This window comes from Dermacentor silvarum, chromosome 2 (genome assembly GCF_013339745.2).
Source record: "Dermacentor silvarum isolate Dsil-2018 chromosome 2, BIME_Dsil_1.4, whole genome shotgun sequence".
Classification (NCBI taxonomy): domain Eukaryota; kingdom Metazoa; phylum Arthropoda; class Arachnida; order Ixodida; family Ixodidae; genus Dermacentor; species Dermacentor silvarum.
This window is the reverse complement of record NC_051155.1, coordinates 156,473,966-156,499,424: the sequence shown is the minus strand read 5'-3', so window position 1 is coordinate 156,499,424 and position 25,459 is coordinate 156,473,966. Positions and strand designations below refer to the sequence as shown.

The following is a 25,459-nucleotide window of genomic DNA, read 5'->3' as shown; positions in this document are numbered from 1 at the left end:
AAATGCGTTTAGCAGCACGTGTATGTTGTCCTGGGTAAACTAATCATGTTTACTTATTTTAATTCTGCGACTAGAAATGGCAAAAATAAGCTTTTTTGTGCAATGAAACTGAAAAAAATAGATTTATAAACAAGTCAGAGATGTAGTGAGCTTCTGGTGTTTAAGCGACATGCATATTTATGCACTATGCTAGCACAACGTAACATAGATGTTGAATGAAAAAAACGGCCGCCATCCCGCCCAGCGAACACACATGGTCGAGCATTGAATTCACGCTGTTCTTCTGGTGTCTTTAACTTCCGTGGTCTACCCATGGCAGTCTCAGAATGAACTGAAAGAGGTGCTAGACGGGTCTCCCTTTTATATATGAAAGCATGGTGACGTCACTAAGTCTATATATATATATATATGCCCTTCTATACGCATATACAGGGTGTCCCAGCTATCACGCAGCACAATTTAGAAAAAGAGGAACGCCGTTACGCGAAGCAAACCTGGTGCGTATTGTTTCCAGTACAGTGAAGTAGCCGCCAGAAAGTTTTTCGTTACTGAGATTTAATTGGGTAACTGTAATTAATTACCTAACTCGAGAAGTACTGTCCTAATTATCAAAGTGCCAATGAGAAAATTGTAGACCAACATGAAAAATTCCAGATACAGCTTTCTGTTGCTGAATACGTGCTACATAAAAGTGTTTTTCCGAGCGTGAAAGAAGCCCGCGAATACAAGCAAAGTGCCTCGAGCGGCCAGTCGCGCCGCAATTCTTCGTGCATTCGCGGGCTTCTTTCACGCTCGGAAAAACACTTTTATGTAGCACATATTCAGCAACAGAAAGCTGTATCTGGAGTTTTTCATGTTGCTCTACAATTTTCTGATTGACATTTTGGTAATTAGGACAGTAGTTTTCGAGTTAGATAATTAATTACAATTACCTAATTAAATCTTAGTAACGAAAAATTACTGGTGGCTATTCCACTTTACTGGAAACAATACGCACTAGGTGTCTTCGCCTGATGCCGTTTCTCTTTCTTTAAATCGAGCTGCGTGATAGCTGGGACACCCTGCATATATGCTTGAGCCATTCTCCATAAAGTAGTTTCGCCTTTAGACATGCCGTCAGTGTGCTGTGTTTTTTTTTCACACGAATTGTGTTCACTGTGCTCTTATTTTCATGCTTTTCACTTAGTGACTTGCACGTGTTAGACTGTTCTGTCTGCTTGAAATACTGCAGCCCAAAGTTTTGTCTACCAGTGTTCTGGCTTCTTCCTTATTCATTGCAAAGTATAGGAATTTCGGCCACAGATACACAGCTGGCTATCCCAAAACGTTCTATAAATGAGGAAAACAAAGAAATAAAATAATGGTAATGATAGCAAAACGCTGTCTGGTTTTTCGTAATTCTAGCAAAGACCAGCCAACTACTGCTACCACTGCGTATTATGATATTTGTACCATGTGTAACACCCCTTCAGGGGTCATTATTGTTTAACAGATGGCGGTTATCACTAACAAAGACACTCGCAAGGAAGCTGTAACTAAACAGCAGCCGTTCTCCCTCATTCACATTCATTTGTCTTCAACTCTGCGCCTCTATTCATTCTTGCCCAGATGGACTACATCATGGGTCAGGGCTACGGCGGTGCCATGATCTGGGCCGTTGACATGGACGATTTCCAGGGAGTGTGCGGCCGCAAGAACGCCTTGATCAACGTCATCTACGAGAAGCTGGCCGACTACGACGTGCCGCAGCCGGAGCCCACAACTACGCCACTGCGCTCGACATTCGACGACGGCCAGTGGCATTCGACCACGACGCCACTGCCCAGCACGGAGGTGACCACGCCTAAGGTGGCCGTGACGAAGAGCTACCCACGAGACTGCGACAGCCCCACGATCTCGTTTATCCCGCACGAGAACGACTGCACCAAGTACTACTGGTGCGTGTACGGCACGCCCATGGTGATGTTCTGCGAAGGAGGGACCGTCTGGAACCAGGACAATGGCAACTGCGACTGGGCCGAGAGAGTGGACAGGCCCGAGTGCAAGCACATCACAAGAAAACCCAAGCGGCCGCACAGGGATATGGAAACGGAAAGCGTGTAGCCCTGTTCACCTCATTATCATAGGGCGAACGCGGATGCGGAGCGACACTAAAGTCGGATGGATGGTTTCACGGATAAATTAAGCGGAAGCTGAAACAGTCATATCTGGCAGCGAAAAAAGCGGCACGCTAATATGGTTCAGGTTGGTGGCACTTGTTCACCTCCCGATTCTATCTCAATCATCGTCGACGCGCCAATTATTTTAGATGTCAACCATCTAATCAGTTTATGATTCTTACCCAGCAAAGTGTTCAGGAATATTCTCTTCAAGCATATTGCGCTGTTTCGAGTCGTAGTCTTTCGTGTCTCGGGGAGTTTTTCACGTCTGTATAACCTGAATTTCCGCAGTTAACAAATTATTGAATAACACAATTTAAGCAAACACCTTTATTTATTTTTTTTCGATGGCCACTACGAGGTCGAAGTTTCTTTAGGGCATTGACAACACATGGGACCATTATACTGGCCGGTAAGGTGTATTAGAATGGACTAGATAATCATGGCGGCTACAGTAACCAGCAACCAACATTCAGTTCTAAGAAACAATGTATCATGCAGAGAGAAGTCTATCACGTAAACATATCATCAAGTTCCAAAGCGAAAATACGCTAATAATAACGGGCATTTACGGAGGATGTTTGTCAGCGCTACAATGCTTTTCATACACCTCTTTTTCAGCACTTGACGTATTCTCGTCCGTCATGTTTAAGATATCCAACTCTTTTCGACAGGGTAACGCTGTTTCAGCTTCCGTTTAATGGCACCCGTCAGCGTTTGGGAAATTGCTAACGAGAACACGTCTGCCAGCAGAGCGATGTTTCATTATTCATGTATGGTGTCTTGAGGGAAGAGCTGTGCTTTGCGCGCTACACATTTCGTTTGTTTCATGTTCCTTCGCGTTTTCGTGTGTGCCGAGTGTTTGTATTTATTGGAAGTAAGGAAACAATAAGAGGTTAACTTCATTTGAAACGGTCACCTTTATACTTACTAGCGTTTTCCCACATGCTGAATGCCCTGAGGAAAGTCTACCCGATCATTCGCCTGCTTATTGAATTTTATGTATACAGTGTCTGCGGCCCTTTCCCCAGCCGATACACAGGGCTCCGTGCACTGCTGTAGAGCCAACTGTAGCTATTCGTACTTTGACTTCATGCCACGGAAAACAAGACTTCACAAGTTCCATGACGCACTCTCATTTTTATTGAGCTGAATGAGAGCATTACAAACTTTTCTTTGTATTTTGTGCTATCAACTATCGTGCTCTTGTGCAGAACAGGCGCATCGGAGTTAACAGATAACTGCAGCTTTTGGCGACAGTGTATGACGAAGAAACGTTTTTCAAAGTGCGTTGCGGCTTAGGAAGACTCCCTACTCGAGTAGCATTTCAAATACGCACGTGAGCTAGAAACTCCTACCTGCCATTCGCTGCATCAGCGCCTCCTCTATTGTTTCAATGCCAGTGCACTCGCCCGCTCCGCAATGGAAGCCGCTGGTCCGCCGTAGTTCAGTGAGTTGCCGCGTTGTGACGCTACCCAGAGGGTACGACTAAGGTACGACTAAGGTACGACTGCTTGCGTCCCGCGTGCGTCTGAGCCAATGAGCGCGTGCCGCTGCCGCTCCGGAGGAGATTCGGAAGACACATCACGTGTTAGTCAGGATTACTTCCTCAGACTTCCGTCGTGAGGCGCCACCCAGAGGGTACTCTCCCCCACGACCGTAAAGCAGGCGCGAGCGCTAGCCGACGGGAGAGAGTAGGAAAGGGTAATCGGAGAGGGTGGTTAACCGTTGGATCGGCCGCATCTGGCTGGCATTGAAAAAAAAAATAGAGTAGGCGCTGGCTGCATTTAAACGTTTAAGGATTCTTGAACATGATAAACAACACACATTCCTACCATATGACGAACATATATGCAGCGTTCATAGTGAGGTTAGGCAACCAACCTAACGTGAAGTCGTTACTTCAAGCTGATGTGCCGCGAAATTGTAGGGCAGCATTTCGCTTTACTTTGCGACAGTAGGCACGTTTCAATTTACGTTGAGATAGCAGCTACAACGTTTCCTAGCGAGTGTCATTCTCTTAGCATGCGCAGTGGCTTGAAGTCAACTTCACTTGGAGCGAATAGGTCATATTTCATGACAGGCGAACAGCCTTCGTTGGTGTCTGTCGTGCACGTATTACCATGCGTTCAGTGCGTGCTCTGAGTTTCCCTTCAATGCGCGGCTGCTTCACACAGATGCCTAACTACAGGACGCGCAACACTAAGGCATGTTTCAAGCATTCTGTTGAATGTGTGAATAAAGGCGTATTTTGATGGCAAGCGTATTCATTTTTGTTTCGTTTGCTAACATTCTTTGAGAATTATCCTTTCAATGCTAACACAAAGGAATGCCCAAAACGCTTTCGATGAGACTGTGATTAACATGAAACTATATATGCAACCATTTCACAACACTGGAAAAAATGCAAGTTACAGTATCACGAAAAACAACTATTTTGTTTAGAAATGTTTGAAAATGTGCGAACACAACATGCAAGTACAACGAGCCTTCCGAACCACGCCGCAGAAATACTACATATGCGCAAATAAAGCAAACTCGCATGGTAGACGGACAAGATAGGTGAGATGTTCATGTTTGCTTTGGGCCTTTGATCGAAGAGCCGCCTTCACAGAAGAGTTACGATCCACCAAACCCTCAGCTACGGGTACATTGTAGAGAACGAAAACGAGAATTTGGCGTAATTCATTGCAATTAACAAATTACGTTTTTTTCGGTTATGTATTCAAATATTCCCTAATTGATCGAATATCCTCTTGAGTGGTAATCTTGAAAGCAATTCGAACATGCCCTTACGAATGACTAGTAATATTCAATTACTGTTTTCGGCAAAACAGAAAGCTAGCTAGTAATATCGAATGCATGTAATCGGTAGCCTACAATTCAACATGAGAAAAATTTCTTTCGCTACAACACAATTGCGAATCTACAGAAAAACCTCTAACGTTACCATGATCATACTCAGCAATGACAGTCATCGGTTTCTTTATAAGAACCGTTTTTACTTTTTTTTACCTATGGTGTTTCGTTGTTGCACTTTGCCTTCTTGTTAACGCGATAGCGTTAAGGGCCCCCTGTCGCAGAGACTTCGGTATCGCTGTCGGCGTCCCGTGAGCGAAAAGTCATACCGAACCACGCAGTGGCGCATAGGCGTTACTGAAGGAAATTAATTTCTCAAAGTAAAATGCCTCATAAAATTCGTAAAGTACGACTTACACACAACCTTCAGAATGTTAGCGTCGGATTGTAATTTGAATATATGAGAAAACTTAATTCTGTTACGTGGAAACTCAAACACAAACCGCTTTTCCAGTTGCCATTTCTGGTCAGTCTTAGTGGGAGCGGCGCGCTCCGCTCGGTTTCTTGCAACACCATCCAGATGGCGCTCACCTCCGCACATCCGCGGCTGCGGAGGATCCCGCCATGCCGGGGAAAGAAAGAAAAAGAACCAGAAAGGTCACCTTCGTGCATAACGCTCGCCGCCAGCGTTTGCAGGTGAACATTCCAGTTACATAAGCTGCAGTTACCGGGAAGCGGCAGAAGCACCCAGTGATCTTTGAATGCTATCGAGTTCCACTCATAAAGGCGAAGCTTAAGCGTCCTCCAAGTTTTTAGAAAGTCAATGCCTATTGAGCAGTCACTGGTAAATATGGCTACTTCATGTGCCTCAAGTTCCTTCTGATGTCACAGAAAAATAAGACCAAATGCCAGAGAAATAGAAAAATTAAGACCATGATGGTGACGATGCAACATCACCAGGAAAACACGAAATAAGGGTACGTCATCGTTGCTATCCAATAAAAGTGCCAAAAGTACAAGTGGTCTCACAAGTTATGCCTTCGTGTAGTCATATATAAATATACCAGGTAGCTAATATTTTTATGCTTAAGATAGAGTCTGTTAAGATTAAGCAATGCTATAGTAGGTTTATAATTCTTACTGAATTTCCAACTACACGCGAATTGCTCTTTTCAGTTACTTCAATTTAACAAGGACGAATTTTTATGAAACTTTCCATCCGCGATATATTACCAGGCCCCCAAAACTGCCCTTCAGACCCAATCACGCTTATAAGTGGCCTTGGAAAATAGTATCTGCGACCCTTCCGCTTTTTAAATATAGCACTGCAATTCGGATGCGTAAGGGACTCTGTAGGGCACAAATGTCCCGCTGTTATTACAACTATAATTAGGTCTTTATTGTGTTTTTGTTCTTAATGATATTAAATTCTGATATCTTCTTGTATTATGGGCAGATAATTAATGTACTTGGGGGGACCACAATCACATAGGGAAGTAAGAGTTTAATTCAGGCCAGCCTACACTGTGGTACCGGAAGCCTCAACCAAAAGCACCTACATAACAATATCGGGTGAGAACACTGCTTCGACTACTGTATGTTTTAAAGACGGCATATTCTTTAAAACCAATAGCAAGAATATTCTGTGAATATCCCAAGTGTATATACTGTGAGCCGCGTCACGAAAACTGCAGGCAAAATTTATTTTTAGCAGAGCCCATGCTTGTAAATAGCTCAATCTTGCAGTCGTGTGATGAGTAACATCCTGCGTTTTATTGGACTCTCTATATCACATTCTTTATCAGGCCGGCGACAGGATAGACGGCTTCAAATACGGTCTTCCTGGATTCGCTACTGGCTTTCGCTAAGAAGGCGCAGCTCCTAAAGGAAATCAAAAAACGGCCCACGTTTCCCATTCCACCAAATAGGTCTTCGTACCTACCCTAATCAAGATAAAAACGTGTTGGTCATCTCCATCCCATATATTGCACACTGCACTGCCTCCCAAAATTTTTATCAATTTATTTTTGCACATCATCATCATCATCATCAGCCTATATTTATGTCCACTGTAGGACGAAGGCCTCTCCCTGTGATCTCCAATTACCCCTGTCTTGCGCTGGCTGATTCCAATTTGCGCCTGCAAATTTCCTAACTTCATCACCCCACCTAGTTTTCTGCCGTCCTCGACTGTGCTTCCCTTCTTTTGGTATCCATTCCGTAACTCTAATGGTCCACCGGTTATTCATCCTACGGATTCCATGGCCTGCCCAGCTCCATTTTTTCCGCTTAATGTCAACTAGAATATCGGCTATACCCGTTTGTTCTCTGATCCACACCACTCTCTTCCTGTCTCTTAACGTTAGGCCTAACATTTTTCGTTCCAGCGCTCTTTGTGCGGTCCTTAACTTGTTCTCGAGATTCTTTATTAACCTCCAAGTTTCTGCCCCATATGTTAGCACCGATAGAATGCAATGATTGTACACTTTTCTTGCAGATTGTACAATTTTGCAGATACTCCCGCCAAATCCCTGTATGCAACCACTGGTACAACGTGTACTAATAACAAAAGAAAGATATGAACAACTGAAGACTACATGAGACTGTTTATGAGCCACGTGACAATTTTTCTGCCTTTGTCAGTTTGCAGCGAAATGAAATTTTTGTAATGCTGAGCACCAAAGTGCTAGTTTGTACAGTAATCATTCTGCAGACTAAGCGGATCTGAGTACATGACGACGTTCTGTCCGAGTGAGGTTGACCTCAACCTCCATTTGACCTCTCCTTCACGAAGTAAGGCGAGGTTAATGTAAAGTCGGCAACTGGTAGAAGTTCTGTGAGTGAGGTCAATAATTCTGACCTCATATTGACGTGCCAAATTGAAGTTCAGTGAGGCATAGTGCTCGCTGAGGTGGAAATTTGAGCTCAAATGTTCCTGCCGTTTATGTGCATATCTGCTCCTCTTTACAGAATGAGCCGGCTATTTAGTGGATATGGTTCTTAGGTAAAAGCTTACATCTTCAAAATATGCCCAAGTGTAGGTATAGTATATGGGAGTCATACGACATGTTTGCATAGTATATTTTGGAACTGAAAGCTCCTGCTGAACGGTATGGTTCACGGAGTATTACATTGAATTTGATGTGTTCTGGCTTTAGGCCATGTGTAGCAGTGACGTCAGAAGGTTTTTAGGTTTAGGCCGTGAGAAACAAAAATAAACAAGTAGGTTGGTGTTCAGTAAACACCAACTCGCCCAAGAAGAAGTTATTTTGAAGTAGGTTCGACATTGGGTAGCCGACCTCTAACTCGCTAAGTGAGGTTGACTCTGAGTACTCGATCTGTGCCTCAATAATGAGGTTGATATGAGGTTGAGGTGAGGTCAGCAGCAACCACTGAGTTTTGAGGTGAAGTGTCAGGAAAACACAGCAACGTCATGAAGTGAGGCTCAGCACCGTCGTCAAATGTGGTTGATGGCTGAGGTGACGTTAAGCCTCGTGAAATCGTTTGCCCGCCATTACCGGACACCGTGTTCCTCTCTGATATGCATGTAAAAGAATGCTTGTACCCTACGGCGCTGCTTCACCTACACGGAAGCCGACGAAGTGATTCTATAGCTGAACGCTTGCACTGTTGTCTGCGTTTTCGCTTTGTTTCGTTGCAATCTCTGGGAGCTGCCACTCCCTCGTTGCGGCAATGGACGAAGATACTTCTGAGGACCTTCCTGGCGCGCAGCCGTCAGGCCGGCTTACGGCCAGGAAACGCGGGAGCCAGTCAAGTGACACAGACAGCGAGGCCACCGAGTTGTACTCGGACAGCTACGATTCCTCGGACGACGACTTCAAGGTTGTCATGAGCCGAAAGCCAAAAATAAGACTGCTGCGAGCGTCATCGCCGGCAAGTGTCTCCACCGTGAAGGATACACGACAGCACTGGCCGCACACTGTGCTCTTCTTGCCCGTGGACCCCACGACCAATCTGCGGCTCCTGAACAGGCAGGTCCTTTCAACGTTACTCGAGGGTATTGCACCGAATGAGATTAAGGATGTGAGAATCAACTCACGGAAGAATGTCATGGCTGTAGACGTTTTCCATCGTAGCGCACTACAAAGCCTTCGGAATGTCACAGAAATTGACAAAGTACAAGTGCGACCACAAATTGCTACTGGCGGTAACGGTACTGTTGGCGTCATTTATGACGTCGACATTTTCATTTCGAGCGACGACTTGCCAATATTAATAAAGCCAGCAACTGAAGGCACATTCATCGCCCATCTTACCAGACTCGGAAACACACGCTGCGTGAAGCTTGTGTTTGAGGGAGATTGCCTTGCTTCTCACGTCAAAGTTGGTCATGTCCGCCATCCAGTTCGACCATACATACCGAAGCCCCTGCAATGTGACAAGTGCTTCAAGATTGGCCACATAAAAAGCGTTTGTGCGAACAATGCCGTGTGCCCACGGTGCGCTGAGTCTCATTTGGAAGACGCCTGCCGCGCGACCGTCCTGAAGTGCCCTAATTGCGGCGGTTCCCACGAAGCCTCATCGAAGGACTGCCCGCGGGTGCGGAAGGAATTCGCGGTTCTAAAGCGCATGGTTCGGGATCATTCCACACACCGCGAGGCTGCCGCTACATTTAGACGGCGACGGCATCGCCACTGAAAAGCGCACCGTAAAACCGCACAAAGCAACACAACGTCTTCCGCCACAACGGCTGCTCCATCAACGCGGAGCGCCAACATGAAAGATGCCGCGCAAGCGAAGAAAATGTCAAGTGTCGATCATCCCGAAGAGTGGCCCGCACTTCCAAGTGCACAACCTGCCACGGAGACACCACGAATGCCACCTCCATCCACACCCTCACCAACTACTGCTCCAACGACGACTGATGATCGCCAAGTTATAATAATGTTGCGGTCACTGATGGATGCTATGCGAGTTCTACTCAGCAACATGAAAACCCCGTCGGTGCAGAGCGCGCTGCAGGTGCTGGACGCCCTGGGTCCAGTGCTTGCGGCCCTATCGTAAAGCAATGGCCCGCCAGATGTCATCGTTCAGAGAGGAGGTCCAGAATGCATCTGTCTTTCAATGGAACGCCAGAGGACTTAAGTCGCGTATGTCCGATTTTCGACAGTTTGTATTCGTAAATCAGTTTCCCATTATTGTCATTTGTGAGCCAAACCTGTCATATCCCATCAGACTGTTCGGGTATGAGTGCATTTCGTCTTCCACCCAGGGGAAATGCAGCAAGGTTATTGTTTTCATACGCTGTGACTTGACATATGTTGATCATCCAGTGCCACCTGACAATGAAAACCAGTACGTGTGTTTGACTGTGAAGAAGAGCAAGGTCACCTTCACAATTCTGGGAGCCTACCTATCACCATCAAGTCGTCTAAACTGCGAGCGCTTACGGGAAATTTTGACAACGACTCCACAGCCATGGGTTATCACTGGGGATTTCAATGCCCACCATTACCTCTGGGGGAGCTCCAAGATTAACTCGAGGGGCAGAAGATTGGTGTCGATTGCTTCTGAACAAGAAATTTGCTTGTTAAATGACGGAAGCCCCACCTATCTGCGAGGAACGGCGTATAGTAGCTGTCTTGACCTCAGCTTTGTTTCGCGCTCCTTTAACGGAAGAGTTAAATGGTTCTAAGATTTGGAAACGCGGGGAAGTGACCACATCCCAACTTATCTCACGATTGAGGGGCTGAATAGCTCCAAGTGCTCCGGTGCCGTCCAATCCATCGACTGGCCGAAATTTAAATCAATCCTGGAAGACCGCTGTCGAGACGAGATGCCATCCAGCCTAGGGGACGCAATAAAAGGTGCCTTACAGGTTGCCACACATTCGACTTTGAAAAGCTCCAAACGCACCGAATTCGACATCGAGCTAGAGAAACTTTCTTTGTTTCCATTGCTCAAAATACAATGGCAGGGGCTAAGATAAAAGCTGCAGTGAGGCAGCTTGAGGTGCCCTTAGCCCCCGTGTTACATGGTGGCAGTGAGTCGCGCAATGAACCATATGCAGAAACGTTACATATAAATGGGAAAGTACAATAAATAACCAGTTGAAGATAATTTTCAATAGGGGTACAAGGAAATTGGACAATGGCAAGTACAAGCAATGCAGATAGTACACACCTCCACATTACATACACTATGCAATAGGTAAATAAAAGTGAAAATTACGTACACTTGACGGTGCATAATTAAAGGTGCGAAGAAATGGTGCTAGAATTATATTGGAATAATTAGGAGAAGGAATAGGATGAGCAAAAATTATGTCATTACAAACATGTAACGATGCGCATATGTTAATACGGGTAAAAAGAAATTATGCTTAATTAATTAATTAGGAAAAGGTTCGGATAAGTTACAACAGTTCGGACCGTGTTATGTTAATGATGTCAATGCCGGCGTCATGAAATGAATTAAGCAGCCTGGGTAATTTATTTTTCGTCATTTGCAAGCCATAGTTGGTTCTTGAAGGGGGTATAGACCAATATTCTCCATGACGGGTAATATAGGTAGCTGTATTTTTTTGCAGACAAGCAATTTCATTAAATACGCTGTTTTCAGAGCTTAAGTTTGAGTGCCATAACTTCGCGCACTTCGACGCCGTGCGGAACGAAGATATAGGCGCACAAAGTTCATTCATGATTTGAGATTGGCCAGACGCCCACAGAAGAAAATACAGCGTCGAATGAATAAGCTGTCTTCACAACGATGGGCGTCTTTCTGCGAGTCTCTGGATCCCCGAAAGCCTTTGTCTCTTATATGGTGAACTGTTCGGGGCCTCCGTGCAACCCCTGGACAGCGCAATCCATTTAATTCCCTCGCCCTTTACCTACAATGCAGCGAGATTGAAGTCGCAGAATCCTTCTGTAGGAGGATTGCCGGTGTAGCAAATTCCACTGGAACGCAGACTCCTGACCACTCACCATCCTCACGTGATCCCCGTATGGAGTGCCCTTTTTCTCTGGACGAACTTGAAGCTGCGCTCGCTTTATGCAGGCGTTCCTCAGCCCCAGGACCAGATGGCATTACATACCGCGCTTTGTGTAACCTTGGTGAACGAGCTCGAGCTCTTGCTCCTGTACAACGACTCGTGGCAGACAGGCACCGTTCCACAGGAATGGAAATCAAGTCGCCTGATTCCTCTACTCAAAGCTGGCAAGTCGCCTTTGGACATTTCGTCATACCGTCCGATCGCGCTTGCAAGTTGTGTAGGCGAAGTAATGGAACGGATGGTTCTAACGCGACTGGAGTGGTACCTAGAGCACTATGAAATTTACCCAGACACGTTAACAGGATTCAGGCGCGGCCGTTCGTCTATAGTCAACGTTGTCGATTTGGTAACGTATGTCGAATTCCAGAAGGCCTGTAAACGCTTGTCTGCGGCCTTGTTTCTAGACGTTAAAGACAACGTCACCCATGAAGCCATCCTTAAAGCGCTAGAAGTAATAGGACTTGGTGGCAAGACATACCTCTGGGTTCGCAGCTACCTACAGATGCGATCATTCTACAAGCTCACCGGGGATGGCCCGAGACCCCAGTATTACAGTAGCCGCGGAGTCCCTCAAGGCGGAGTACTAAGCCCGACGCTTTTTAATCTGACCCTTATTGGACTAATCGAGAACCTGCCAAGCACCGTTCGACTCTCTATCTACGCCGACGACATCTGTATCTGAACGTCGGGGGTGACACGGCTTCAGCTTCGCGCTCGGCTTCAGAAGGCGGCCTCATCGACATCATGCTACTTTCGTTAACAAGGACTGGAGGTGACGTGGGAAAAGTGCGCAGTGGTGGCATTTACGCGGAAGCCAATGTCTGCATACAGCATATCAATCAACCGACAAGTGATATCGTTCAGCAAGAGTCACAGGTTCTTGGGAGTTGTGATTGACAGAGATCTGTCCTGGACTCATCACGTCAACCACGTGAAAAAGCGCCTGATGGCTATTTGTCATCTGTTCAAGTTCCTTCCAGGAAAGAACTGGGGGGTATCCACACAACCCATGTTACAGCTATACAGGGTGTTGTTTGTTGGGTTCCTCCGGTACAGCCTCCCTGTTATATCCAACACCTGCAAAACTAATTTGCGTACAATTCAAAGCATTCAGGCGCAAGCTCTTAGGATATGCCTTGGAGTACCACGCAGTGCATCAACGGCTGAAACTATCGCCATTGCTCAAGATTATTCGATCACAATGCACATCGCCATCGAGGCAATGCGTGCACATGTCAGGCACATTGCCCGGACTCCTTGCCACCACCTCGCCACACTCACCGTGGAAAGGCCCCGCACGTCATATAGCACAACTGTCAGTGCATATCGTGCCTCGATTATACATCGGGGTACTCACCTCCGGCCAGGCTGGTGTCTCCTCCATGGTGTTTGTGCCGCCCTGAAGTCCGACTTAGAATTCCAGGACTTCAGAAAAAGTCAGATTTATCACCGTCTGCACTAAAACAATTGAGCTTACTTGTGTTGTACGAGAGATATAGCAGTCACGTGCACGTCTATACGGACGGATCGACTACATCGACCAGTTCTGGCGGTGCTGTGTTTATACCGACGAGAGGAGTAACAATGCGATTCAAGACCTCACATGTCACGACGTCCACGGCTGCAGAGCTCACGGCTCTGCGCAGTGCACTTCAATTTATAGACGCAGAGAGTCCTGATACATGGGCCGTGTTTTCCAACTCGAGACCGGCTTTACAAAGTATGCAGGCAGTTCTCCGACGTGGAGCTCACGAACAACTAACGTATGAAATTGTCAAGCTTCACAACGACGTCAAACAGAAAGGCCACGAAATTATTTTCCAATGGCTGCCTGGCCATTGCGGGATCAGTGGAAACGATCTCGCTGACAAAGCTGCCCGAGAGTCACATCAAGAACAACACAGCGTTCCCATTCCTCTTTCCAGGATAGACGCTGGAAGGCAGCTTCGTCACCTGGCACGCAAGCTCTCTTTAACCGAGTGGAGCACCCCAAATATAAGGCCCACGAGGCTACACGAACTGAACCCTTCGCTCCAACTCCGACCTCCACCCGGGATTCACCGACGTGAGGCATCGCTTCTATACCGGCTGTGGTTGGGAGTGGCTTTCACGAAGGCGTACTGTGCTTTGATTGGAATGACCGAAAATGCAACGTGCGACGTCTGCGGCAACGAAGAGAACATAGAACATTTATTGTGTCACAGCGATCGATTTCAGTGGGAAGGACAAACTTTATCGAACGCATTGCGACGACTTGACGATCGACCGTTGTCCGTGCAGGTGCTCCTTGAAGACCGTCCCCATCGCTCGTCAGCCCACAAAGCTGTGAAGGCACTGTTGTCTTACTTGAGGACGACTGGTTTATGTGAACGCCTTTGAATTGCTCAGGCAGGCCCTCCGCGTGCGTGCGCGAGCTCACCGTGTGCTTCCTCCCCCCCCCCCCCTCCTCTCTCTATCTCATCTTTCTATTCCCTCTTTCCCGTCCCCCAGAGTAGGGTAGCCAACCAGACGCATTTCTGGTTAACATCCCTGCCTTCTCTTTCTCTCCTCCTCCTCCTTGTACCCTACCGCATATACGCCGGCTCCTCTTTTCCTTCAATGTGTGAAAATATTTGACAGCGATAGCAGGGTTTAGCGTTGCGTTCGAATTGCTCGGATGATGTTGCAACCATGGAAAAAGAAAAAGAAAACTTGACTGGTGGGAACGAACGATAGGACGAAGCAGTGCAGGAAGACGACTTAACAGATTCGAAGCGGGCGGCTATCGCCTCGTAAATGTCACCATGAACCAAGCAATTCCTTGAATGCTTCGGCTGGCACCGGCAACTATGTGGTCCTAATCGTTCCCAAGAGCTGCCACGCAAACATGCCTCGGACGAGAGGATAGGAATAAACTTTATTTGTTCAACAGCTATTGCTGTTCGTGCCCGGGGCTATAGGCATTACCGTCGACAATCATCGTGAGATGCATTCTGCCCGAATTTTTAAGCATAAAATGCGTTTAGCTCCCGTTGTCGGCGACCTTCAAATGGCATTGAGCCAAAAGCCAGAGCCGTTATCCGGGCGTCGTTGGGCGAACAAAATGAGATCATCCGGGCAACCAGTAACGCAGTCTCTCGCCCCCAACCATTTCCACAGTACCGCATTACATGCGCTAGTTACTGCCCAAACAAGTTAGAAAAATATTGCTTCCGAGTTCTTCCTAATGTTTCTTCGCAATATCACTGAAGCTATAACTTCTAGTACGCCGAATTTTTATTTGTAATTTTCAATAGCGACGTCCAAAAGGCAGATAAAGGGCACCATACACTTTATTGTCATCTTTTGACTCTGAGACAGGGTTTCCTGGGCTCTTTTCAACGCCAGCGGTCCGTGATTTGACCGATGGCAAACCATCGATGACGGACCGACGGGAAACCATCGGCAGTAGTCGGCGCCCAGTGAAACATTAAATCTGCAAAGAACGCTGGCTTTGATACCAGTGAAATTATATCACTTGCACATTGTGAGCCATACTACTGTTTTTAAATTTTTTAGGATTTATTATAAAAGGCTTTAACTATCAAATAAATGTTTGAGAGCATTCTTTGCGCACTGGAAGCCACCAAACTTCTGATGGATAAGTAAGTCACTACAACATCATCTGGCCAAAGCAACTTTAGCGTTGCAATAAAATAGTATCTTATATAGCATCTAGTACAGGCATACCGAGTACCAACTACATACTGAGTTTGCAGAGTACAATCAACCTATCTATATGGCTTTCATAGATTATGCAAAGGCATTTGATTCAGTAGAGATGCCATCAGTCATAGAGGCATTGCGTAATCAAGGAGTACAGGAGGCATACGTGAACATCTTAGCAAATATCTACAGATTCCACAGCTACCTTGGTTTTCCACAAGAAAAGCACAAAGTTACCTATCAAAAAAGGGGTCACGCAAGGAGACGCAGTCTCTTCAATGCTATTGACAGCATGTTTAGAAGTATTTTAGCTCTTAGACTGGCAAAGCTTAGGAGTAAAGGTCAACGGTGAAATCTCAGCAACTTTCGGTTTGCCAATGACATTGTCCTATTCAGCAACAATGGGAACGAATTACAACAAATGATTGAGCACCTTAACCGAGAGAGTGTAAGAGTGGGGTTGGAGATTAATATGCAGAACACAAAGATAATGTTCAATAGCCTGGCAAGGGAACATGAATTCAGGATCGCCAGTCAGCCTCTAGAGTATGTAAAGGAGTTCGTTTATCTAGTCAATTACTCACAGTGAACCCTGATCATGAGAAGGAAATTTACAGAATAAAATTGGGTTGGAGTACATACGGCCGGCATTTCCAAATCCTGATTGGGAGCTTACCACTCTCGTTAAAAAGAAAAGTTTACAATCATTGCATTCTACCGGTGCGAACATATGGGGCAGAAACTTGGAGGAAGCTCGAGAAGCTCGAGAACGAGTTAACGACCGCACAAAGAGCGATGGCACGAAAAATGTTAGGCCTAACGTTAAGAGACAGGGAGAGAGTGGTGTGGATCAGAGAGCAAACATGGATAGCCGATATCATAATTGGCATTAAGAGGAAAAATGGGGCTGGGCAGGCCATGTATAGCGTGGAGTGGATAACCAGTGGACCATTAGAATTACAGAATGGATACCAAGAGAAGGGAAGCGCAGTCGAGGACGGCAGAAAACTAGGTGGAGTGATGAAGTTACGAAATTTGCAGGCGCAAGTTGGAATCAGCTAGCGCTAGACAGGGGTAATTGGAGATCGCAGGGAGAGGCCTTCGTCCGGTGAGCTTGTCAGGTGTATCCACTTGGAATGAATTTCCAGAATGACACCAGTTTAGTGATATGCGCCATCAAGCTCACCGTAAAAATGCACTGTCGCTCTACTTACTTCTTTACCAAAATTCTGTTTGATACATTGAAGTCCAAAAGTAACTGGAACGCCCATGTATTTCGTCCACACTTTGGGAAACAATATCTCGAAACTGGTGTCATCCTGAAAATTCCTTTCAAGTATATGGATCTTGCAATTCGTAAATTGCAATGTGTCGTAAAGTAATTGGCTAAGAAGCTGATTAGTCAATTGGTGTTAATTAGTAGAATATGTATTTCGATTTCTCATGCTACTAATGTCCGCCTCTTCGAATAACCCAGCTCCGAGATAAGAATTATACTACCAGCCACAGGCTATTTTTAAAAATTCCGTAAAACATAAAAATGAACATCTTGTATAAAGAATGCGTACATTTGATTTTCAATGAAGTATCTCGTACTTGGGCTTGATGTTTATTTTAAACACCACCAACGCCTTTGGAATAAAATATTTTATTGACTCTAATAATTATCCAAGCTGCAGTAATCTCCAAAAAATTCTCTAAGAAATATCTATGCACTAACAAGGTATTTTGTTCTTTCTATTGCTGCGGAGCTATGTGAAAAAAAAAGTTAGTGCCAAGGAACGAACGTATTTTTGGCAGATGTACTCCGTTTAAATTCTCGCTTGATTTTTTTTTATATAAATCCAGCCAGTTAGCAGCGACGCCGTAGCGGACCTCACTAGCGCGCGTTTTCGCTCTCTTAATAACAATTAGGCTCGAAGTCCTCAGCAGACGTACGAGAGAGAAGGGAAACGGCGTGTTGCGCGAAACTCGCACGAAACGCTTGCAGCGCGCAACCATTGGCTTCGGCTGCGGATCGGACGATTTGTGGCAACTCCGTGCAGTTGCAGAATGTAGCTCAAATGCAGTTCCAATCCCGCTCAAATCCTGCTGCTCAAATCGAGCGCTTAATGTCGCATCCCATTCTGCTCAAATCCTGCGCTTGTGTAGTTCAAATCCAGCGCTAATGCAGCTCCACTAACGCGAAACCTGTGGAAGTGCGAAACAGTGATGTGCCGGCACTGCAGTATAGCGCTGGAAGGAGGAGCAATCGAGTGCTTGTGGAGTGGTGGCGCCCTCTCTCGCGCTGCGCTGATACCAGTCTGGCGTTTCGAAACCGATTTTAACGAGTTTCTGCTAATTAATGCGCTCAATGCTTGATTATTCCTGTCTTTTAAATTATTCTGAATCATGTTAGCTTATTTTGAAGCGGTTTTGATCACTTCTGCCCATGTTTTGACCCAGTTTTGAGCACATGTGCGGAGCGTGATCACGACGGCTGCCGACAGCCCGGGCCCCTAAAGTGCTTCGCACTTAGAAGACGACCGTGTGCAGAAAAGCGATAACGTTGTGGCAGGCATTTTGCTGGAGCTGTTACTGTATCGCCACAGTTAACAAATAGTATGTCATTGTATCTTTAAATGTAAATAGCTTGTATGTATAGTTGGGCAATACGCTTTTTCTTCACAGCATTATTATCGCTATTACCAGGAATAAACATGAAGAACAAAAAAAATCGGATAGGCTGTATCAGGTACGCAACCGCCAGGGGCCCCTTGCAACGTTTTACGCGTGATCTTAGTAAGGTTCTGCAAATTTTGCAATCGTGATCGCCCCCTATTCGTTGGTGGTCCATTTGCTTTGCAGGCGTGGTTTGGGCACTAGGATAAAGAAATAAGACCTGCCCCACTCCCATTCTGCTAGTGGCGCCCGAGACGGCTTTGCGCCGCTCGAGCCCACCGCCTTCGTTGATGGTTGGTGCTCCTGCACTTGCCTCAACCTACTGTGCTTGCGCTTCCTATGAAGTCGAATGCTTTCCGCCGTTGTCAAAGGGGTTGGATATTCCTCTGTCGTGCTGCACGAGTCTCTGCCTGGGTATCGCAGGGGCGCGATAGCGGAGGAAGCTTGAAATGCCTGCAACAAATTGCGCACTTCTGGACCCGATGAGTCATAATGACCACCAGTATGAGTTTGGTCAATTATACATACTGTGGCATATTGAGCTCTCTCGAGCTTGACCACTTCTGCTCAGATGGACAAAGGTACGACCGAGGTGCACCTCTCTGTACTCCGTGTGCGCTATTAAATTTGGCTCCGATTGCATCATGCATGGCGCCAACAGCGCCATCTCAAGCTACTCATTGCAGTAGCTTTTTGTGACTGCTCCTTTCTTTCTTGAAAAGACAAATAAAGTAAATCAAATCAAATCAAATCAAATCTGTAACTACAATCTTGTGCACAAAGTGTTCATACGTTACAGCAACGCCCTACCCTCCAGCACGAACATCGAGCGCGTTTTCAGTGTCCCTACTTATTTCTTCACAAGAATACGAGGGAAGATGGCCGACGAAGATTTTGAAAAGCAATAGCTTTAACAGATAAACAACGTTGGAAGTGCTTCAGTGCGCTTTGAAACAGCCAGGCAACTCGTCCTTTTTACGGTATTTGTACAATGTTAGTAAAGCTTCGAAGGGAAGCAACGTAAACGTAATCCATTACTTTTTAGTTATTGCTCAGTTACTTTTGTAGGGCCAGTAATTGGTCACTGTAATCAATTACATTTGTCAATACAGTAATTGTAATTAGGCTGGATTTTTTTTCAGTGACGTGAACAAGACGGCTTCATTCTAGTTTCCTTTTGCAAGCACTATGTGTGTTACCGTGTCACTGGCTAACACTCAAAGGGTCACACCTTGATAACATACATCAGTTTAAAAAAAAATCTATGATATTTTGCATTTTGAGTCTTGCGAACTTAACTGCTCATAATGTTGCTACGCTTTGTTATTCCAGACCGCTAGTCTAGATAAATTCATAGTCTCTTCAATATTACTGCCGCGTTAGATTTTGCACACCACATATATAGCCTACCTATCGTGCAGACAGCTTGCAGCATTCCAAAAATTGAAATGTGCAAGTCGTTTTCTCTCTTCCTTTACTTTTTCGACAACATTTATTTTCTTTTATCTTATCATCTCTGCAATTCAATTCAAGCAACAAATAATTTCGCATATGCCTTTCTTCGCTTCATTAAGGTTGCGTGCAACCAAATTGGGCTCCTCGGTTCCCATTTTAAAGCGAAAGCTTTACTAACCTAGTCGAGCCGAGTTTTGCCGTCGCCAGCAATTTGACCTTCATTTGACCGAAGCTGCACCGTAGCCTTGGCAACGCATAACGTGACTCGCCGCACCGAGCTCCGCTGCCGCCCCCTTGGCGCATGCGCTCTCCGCAGCTAGGTCGCCGCCTGACCACGTGACTCGCCACGCGAGTGGCTCAGAGGAGTTTCGCGCTCGCCTACATAAAAAATAGTCAGTGAGAGCTTAACCATGGATGAGAGCTCATTCTCTGAGTGTTGTGCGGGAACTGGATGCTTTGAGCCATCGTCGGCAAGCGGCGTCTGACCACCCCGGGGATATCGCCCGGCGAGCTGCTTCGCTGGAGAGGGTCCGGAATGCCAAGCGCGCGATGCCAGCGTCAGAAGCTGAGGAAGAGCGAGCCGTTCGGCTTGCAAAAAGTCGGAAGCAGGAGCAAAACCGTAGACAAAAGCAGGCTTTGCACGAAAAAAAAAACAAGCTTTCGTTTTGCATATCCAGGGTTAGCTGATCTAAGACGCAGCAATTTTTTTTCTAGTTGGTGTCAGAACTACATGTTCGTGTTCATCATCAGATCCCTACCTCCCAATGCGGCTTCCGCACTGAGATAAAATCAGACGAAAACACGCAAAACGCAACTTCTGGTGAAGGTTACCAGCGGGCTAATGACAGTAAACTACCATATTAAACTGGTTTATTTGTCAATGCGAAATTCTGGACAATGGCGTTTGTTTGTTCGATTTATCCTTATACTCGCATTTTACAATTACTGTATATTTGCTCAGGATTCTAATATGCGTAGTAATTTGCCATGTGCTCACATGTATTTAATGTAAACCCCCTCCAAGGTGAGCTTGAGGGATTTCCAGTTAATAACCACGGTACAATGCGACATCCAACAAGATGGAATACCTGATAGCGGTGTCGCCGGAATTTTTTAGTCCTATCAGTTCAAGTACTACGCTGGAGACTGTGGCTATTCTTGGAGGCCAAAAGCCATCTCTTGTACAAGCAGTAGACAAAAGAGGCTCGAAGCTGAGTAGCAACGACAGAATGCGATAGCAGACACACCCGAACGACTTCACAAACAAGCGTATACTTCCAGCGCTAATCGCAGAGGAACAACGCTCAAGAAAAAAGCAAACTGAACAAGCGGGAAAGAGGTGAGCGGGATGCTCGATCTCCTCGCAGAGAGGTAATAGGAGGATGAGTCTAAACGTTGACGTGGACGTAGGCACAGATAGACCCAACACACGATAATGAGCACATGGCTTGAAGCAAACAAGCCTCGTTTCGGCAGCATCGAGTTGGGAACGAGGCCCTCGAGCGTAGTTGCAAAGTCTATATTGCGTGATGTCGCTGCAAGTTTGAGAGGACTAAACAAAATAGGCTCACCAGGAGGTAAAACAAAAGGTCAAGTTTGTTTCCTGACACTTTCTCAATTGCATTTTTGAGACTGTCATTCAGTGCTCAAATAAATTAAATTTCTCAGTGAGGTAGCGCACCGCATTACTTCCTAGTTTAACGAGCAAGAGACTGGCGATGACGTGTAGGCCCATTAAAACTGTTCCGCTTACGCAAGCACCACTGACAACACTTATCGGTGAACGATTGTCCACCAGAGCGCGCAGCGAGCACATTACGCTCTTGCAGCACCGACACGAGACAAAATCCGGCCAGAGAGGAGGAACGAACGTGCCAGGGATGCACACGTGCACAGACGTGGTCAACAACAAAAATTGCGCGCCGTCGCATGGCACGCTCGACCTTCGAGCAAAAGCGGGCAATAATAAAGCTCCAAAGCGAAAGCCACAGAAAGACGAGAGAACCACGTCATCAGACGTAAAGCACGCGAAGGGCACTCGCGAGCACGTGGAAAGACAGGAGAGAGAAGGGAAGAAAATGGCTCTTCGGCGCCAGAAAACACATTGGGAGGAGTGCCGCGCCAGCGCAGAAGCCAAAGCCGGTTGCCAGCAGTCGTCCATGTCTGCTGTCAACTACAGCGGCAGCTTCAGGGGTCAACCGGCATCCTACATTGCGAGTTAAGATAACGCTGCTACCGCTGAGACACTCAGAATAGTAAACGAAGAGATAGAACGTCACCTGGGCCAACCAGCACGAATTCCGTTGCGTTCGCAAACGCCCCTCCCAACACTCCCCGTTGTGCATTGCACCGGATGCAGTGTCGTGCTCGGATTGCCCATTAAGCATCAATTTTTTTTTTCCTTAAGATAAGAAAACTCTTCCTCGTGCGACAAGATGCAATCGGATCCAGTGTTGCATCCATGTGGTGAAATCGCCGAGTAAGGAGAGGTCGCCGCTCTAGACAAGACGACACCCACAAACCCTCGCCCGACGGCCAACGCAAGACGCGCGGATTCGGTGTCACTCCTGAGCAGCAGGAGCACGGGGAATGACATGTGGTTGACTGTGCCGCTGCTGATATGCCTGGCCGCTGTTCTGCAATTAGCGACTGCAGTGAGCAAAGGTATGACTGTTCATCTATTCCGCTTTCCCCACTGAGTGCCTAAAATCTCATGAAAAAAAGAGCCTGGCGTACACCACGCAACCACACAAGTGTTGTGGTTCCCCGACATAGCCATCTCATCATCTGATTCGGAATTTCATGAAACTTACACGGTTGATATATGGGAGGGGGGGGGGGGGGGCATAACATTAAGTTCTACGGATCTTTTTAAAATCGCCTGTGGAAGATCACTTAATTATTGCTCTTGAGCTGGCTTATGCGAAGAGGCGGACATCCCTACCACGAGAAATTGAAACATATAATGAACTATTTAAGAAATACTTACTAATTGACTTCTCAATTAATTACTTTACGGCACCTATTGCAGTTTACGAATTGTAACCGGGCCGTTTGCAAGACGAATCCACTTGAACTGAATCTCCTGGATGGCAGCTCCTACGATATAGTGATCTACAAAGGGAGGAACGAGATACGTAGGCTTTCCAGTTGCTTTTGTGCTTCAATGCACAAAAAAGCATTTCGTTAAAAAAAGTAAGGGGAATAACTGTGCTTTATTATGGCGACTTTGGTGGCGCACATCTCCAGACTGGTGTCATTTTGAAAATTCATTCCAGGTGGATACTCCTCACAAACTCACCGGCTATAATTCTTGATTTCCAATATGTGCCGTAAAGTAATAAATTAAGAATGTAATTAGTGAATTTTCGTTAACTAGTTTAATATGTGTTTCGCATTTCTCGTGCAAGTAATGTCCGTTTTTCTGAATAATCGAAGCTCCAGGACTAAAGTTACGTTATCTGTAACAGGCGATTTTTTTAAATTCCGTAAAATTTAAAAATGATCACTCTGTAGAAAGAATACGTATCGAAGAACTTCAGTTTCGCAACATACAGAAAAAGGTCCCCGAGCTTTAAGAAGGTCAGGAAGCTTTTTAATACAAAAATAAGCGGAGCGCTGGTCAGTGGCAACGAACAGACGTTGTTTATTGATGTTTAATGCAAGAGTTCGGAAATAGTATTCACACAAAAAAAAAGTTCTTATGGTAAAACTGGTTCGTGAGAGCAGGCGAATAAAAAAACAAAACTCTGTGCTTTTACGTGCTAAAACCACGATGTAATTATGAGGCACGCTGCACTTGGGAGGACTCCCGATTAATTTTTACCTACCTTGGGTTCTTTAACAAGCACCCAATGCACAGTACACGAGCGTTTTTGCATTCCACCTCCATCCTAATGAGGCTGCAGGGGGTGGATTGAGCCCGCGACCTCCAGCTTAGCAACGCAACGTCATAGCCACTGGTCTACCGCGGCCGGTCAGAGCAGGTGGTCAACCAAAGCAAACTGTTCTTACGAACGAAAAGCTTCGCCAATTCGGTCCCCAGGTTATTAGGCACACCGAGGATGTTTGTTGCTTACTAAGTACAGTGAACTATACAGTGACTAATTTTCTAAACAGTGCTTTACAAGTCAGAAATAACTATGAGAACTCATGTTAGTTGTCATGCAAATAGTTAGGTTCTCCGATTGCGGTAAATTTTCACCGATGCAGCGTGTGAGGTACGTGAAAAGGCAATGGGAAGATTTCCGGCACGTCAGGATTCGCCTCTGTACAGCTTTGCTGTAATTTTTTGTTCGATAAAGATTCTAGACAGCTTGCACACATTGAATTGGCTGCGTTCACCTCAGTGGCATAAGACATCTTGGAACATGTAATTATTTAAGAATTCTTGAGCACTAGCTGATGTCACGTGAAAGAAAATCTATCCTAAAAATCTGTTTTGTTATTTCATATCTTGTGCAGGCAGCGATGCGATCCAAGGCATCACGATCCCTCGCAACAAGTTCGAGGTGCCCGTGGTTTGCTACTACTACGGCTGGGCAAGCCGGCGCCCTAGCCCCATGAACTATCAGGTGGAAGACGTCCCTCTGGATATGTGCACCTTCGTAGTGCTCGCATTCGCCGGCATCGACAATCAAACCTTCGAGTTGAAGAGCATGATTCCTGAAGTACCAGGAGGACAGCCGTGAGTTTCCCTTCTATTTCGGCTGCTGTCAACGTCCAGGATTCCAGTAAGCAAGTCTGTACCCATTCCGAAGCTAACACGAGCCAAACGGTTTCACTCGGAAGTCATCCTAAAACAATTTGCATTGCTTATTAGTCAACATAAAAGGCACACGGAGGTCGCGATAATTGCAGCTCTCTTTAGCGCTGCCCTCAGTACCACGTGAAATTTATCAGTTTGCACATGTAGCAAGAGAGGCCGAGAAAAGCCACAAACCTTTTTTACTTGAAGCACGGTAAATGCAGCACGCTGTGTAAGGTGTTCGCATAATAATGCTCACTAACGGCTTACCGATAATGCTGAATGAGAGTCACCTCTTGGTTAGTCAAGTGCTCACCGGGCACAGCTAGTTACCGTTAAAGCTGGTCGCCAATATTGTGTCTAGCACACCTGGAATGAGAACTAAAAATTTTAAGTGTGCGCACGGCGCATAAGGCCAGTTTTTCAAGAAGCGAAGCTGGCTGCTGGGATTACCTTATTACTCAAGTTGCGAGCCACTGAAGCTTCAGTGGCTCCCAACTTGAGTAATAGTCTAGGTTTTATAAAGCGTTATATGTTCGAGTGCCACAGCAACGACAATATAATAGGGGTGGGCGAATACGCGAAGTTTCGAATAAGAATAAAATATTACACACCAACTGTTTATATTCGCAATCGAAAAGGAACTGTTTGTATTCGTATTGGAAAAATAAATTATTCGTTATTTTCGAACATCTGAAACTAACCAAATATTTCGTAAGAACCCTCTGTTTCAGTCTTGCTACTATTCTACGTCTGCTAAAGTAACGTAAATGACCAAAATTGAAACAGTGACAAAAATTTTCCAAGGAATGCACAAACGAAATGCACAATGCAAGTTTTGTTTTCGGTTTCGCGGCAGAAGCCTACGTGGCAACCTGTGAGTTTTGCTTCTAGTCTGTCATGTAGGGCCTTTGGCAGTCGTAGAATATGTAGAATATTCAT

At 45.8% G+C, this 25,459-nt stretch overlaps 1 protein-coding gene across 1 annotated transcript in view; it reads left to right on the top strand.

Moving 5' to 3' along the window:
* Positions 1 to 25,459, top strand: part of LOC119440492 (probable chitinase 10) — a 160,746-nt gene that overhangs the window by 12,535 nt on the left and 122,752 nt on the right. The window contains 4 exon segments of the mRNA XM_049662940.1: positions 1,609 to 2,099; positions 8,630 to 8,852; positions 18,887 to 18,896; positions 24,235 to 24,457. Coding sequence (XP_049518897.1) covers positions 1,609 to 2,099; positions 8,630 to 8,852; positions 18,887 to 18,896; positions 24,235 to 24,457 — 947 coding nt within the window.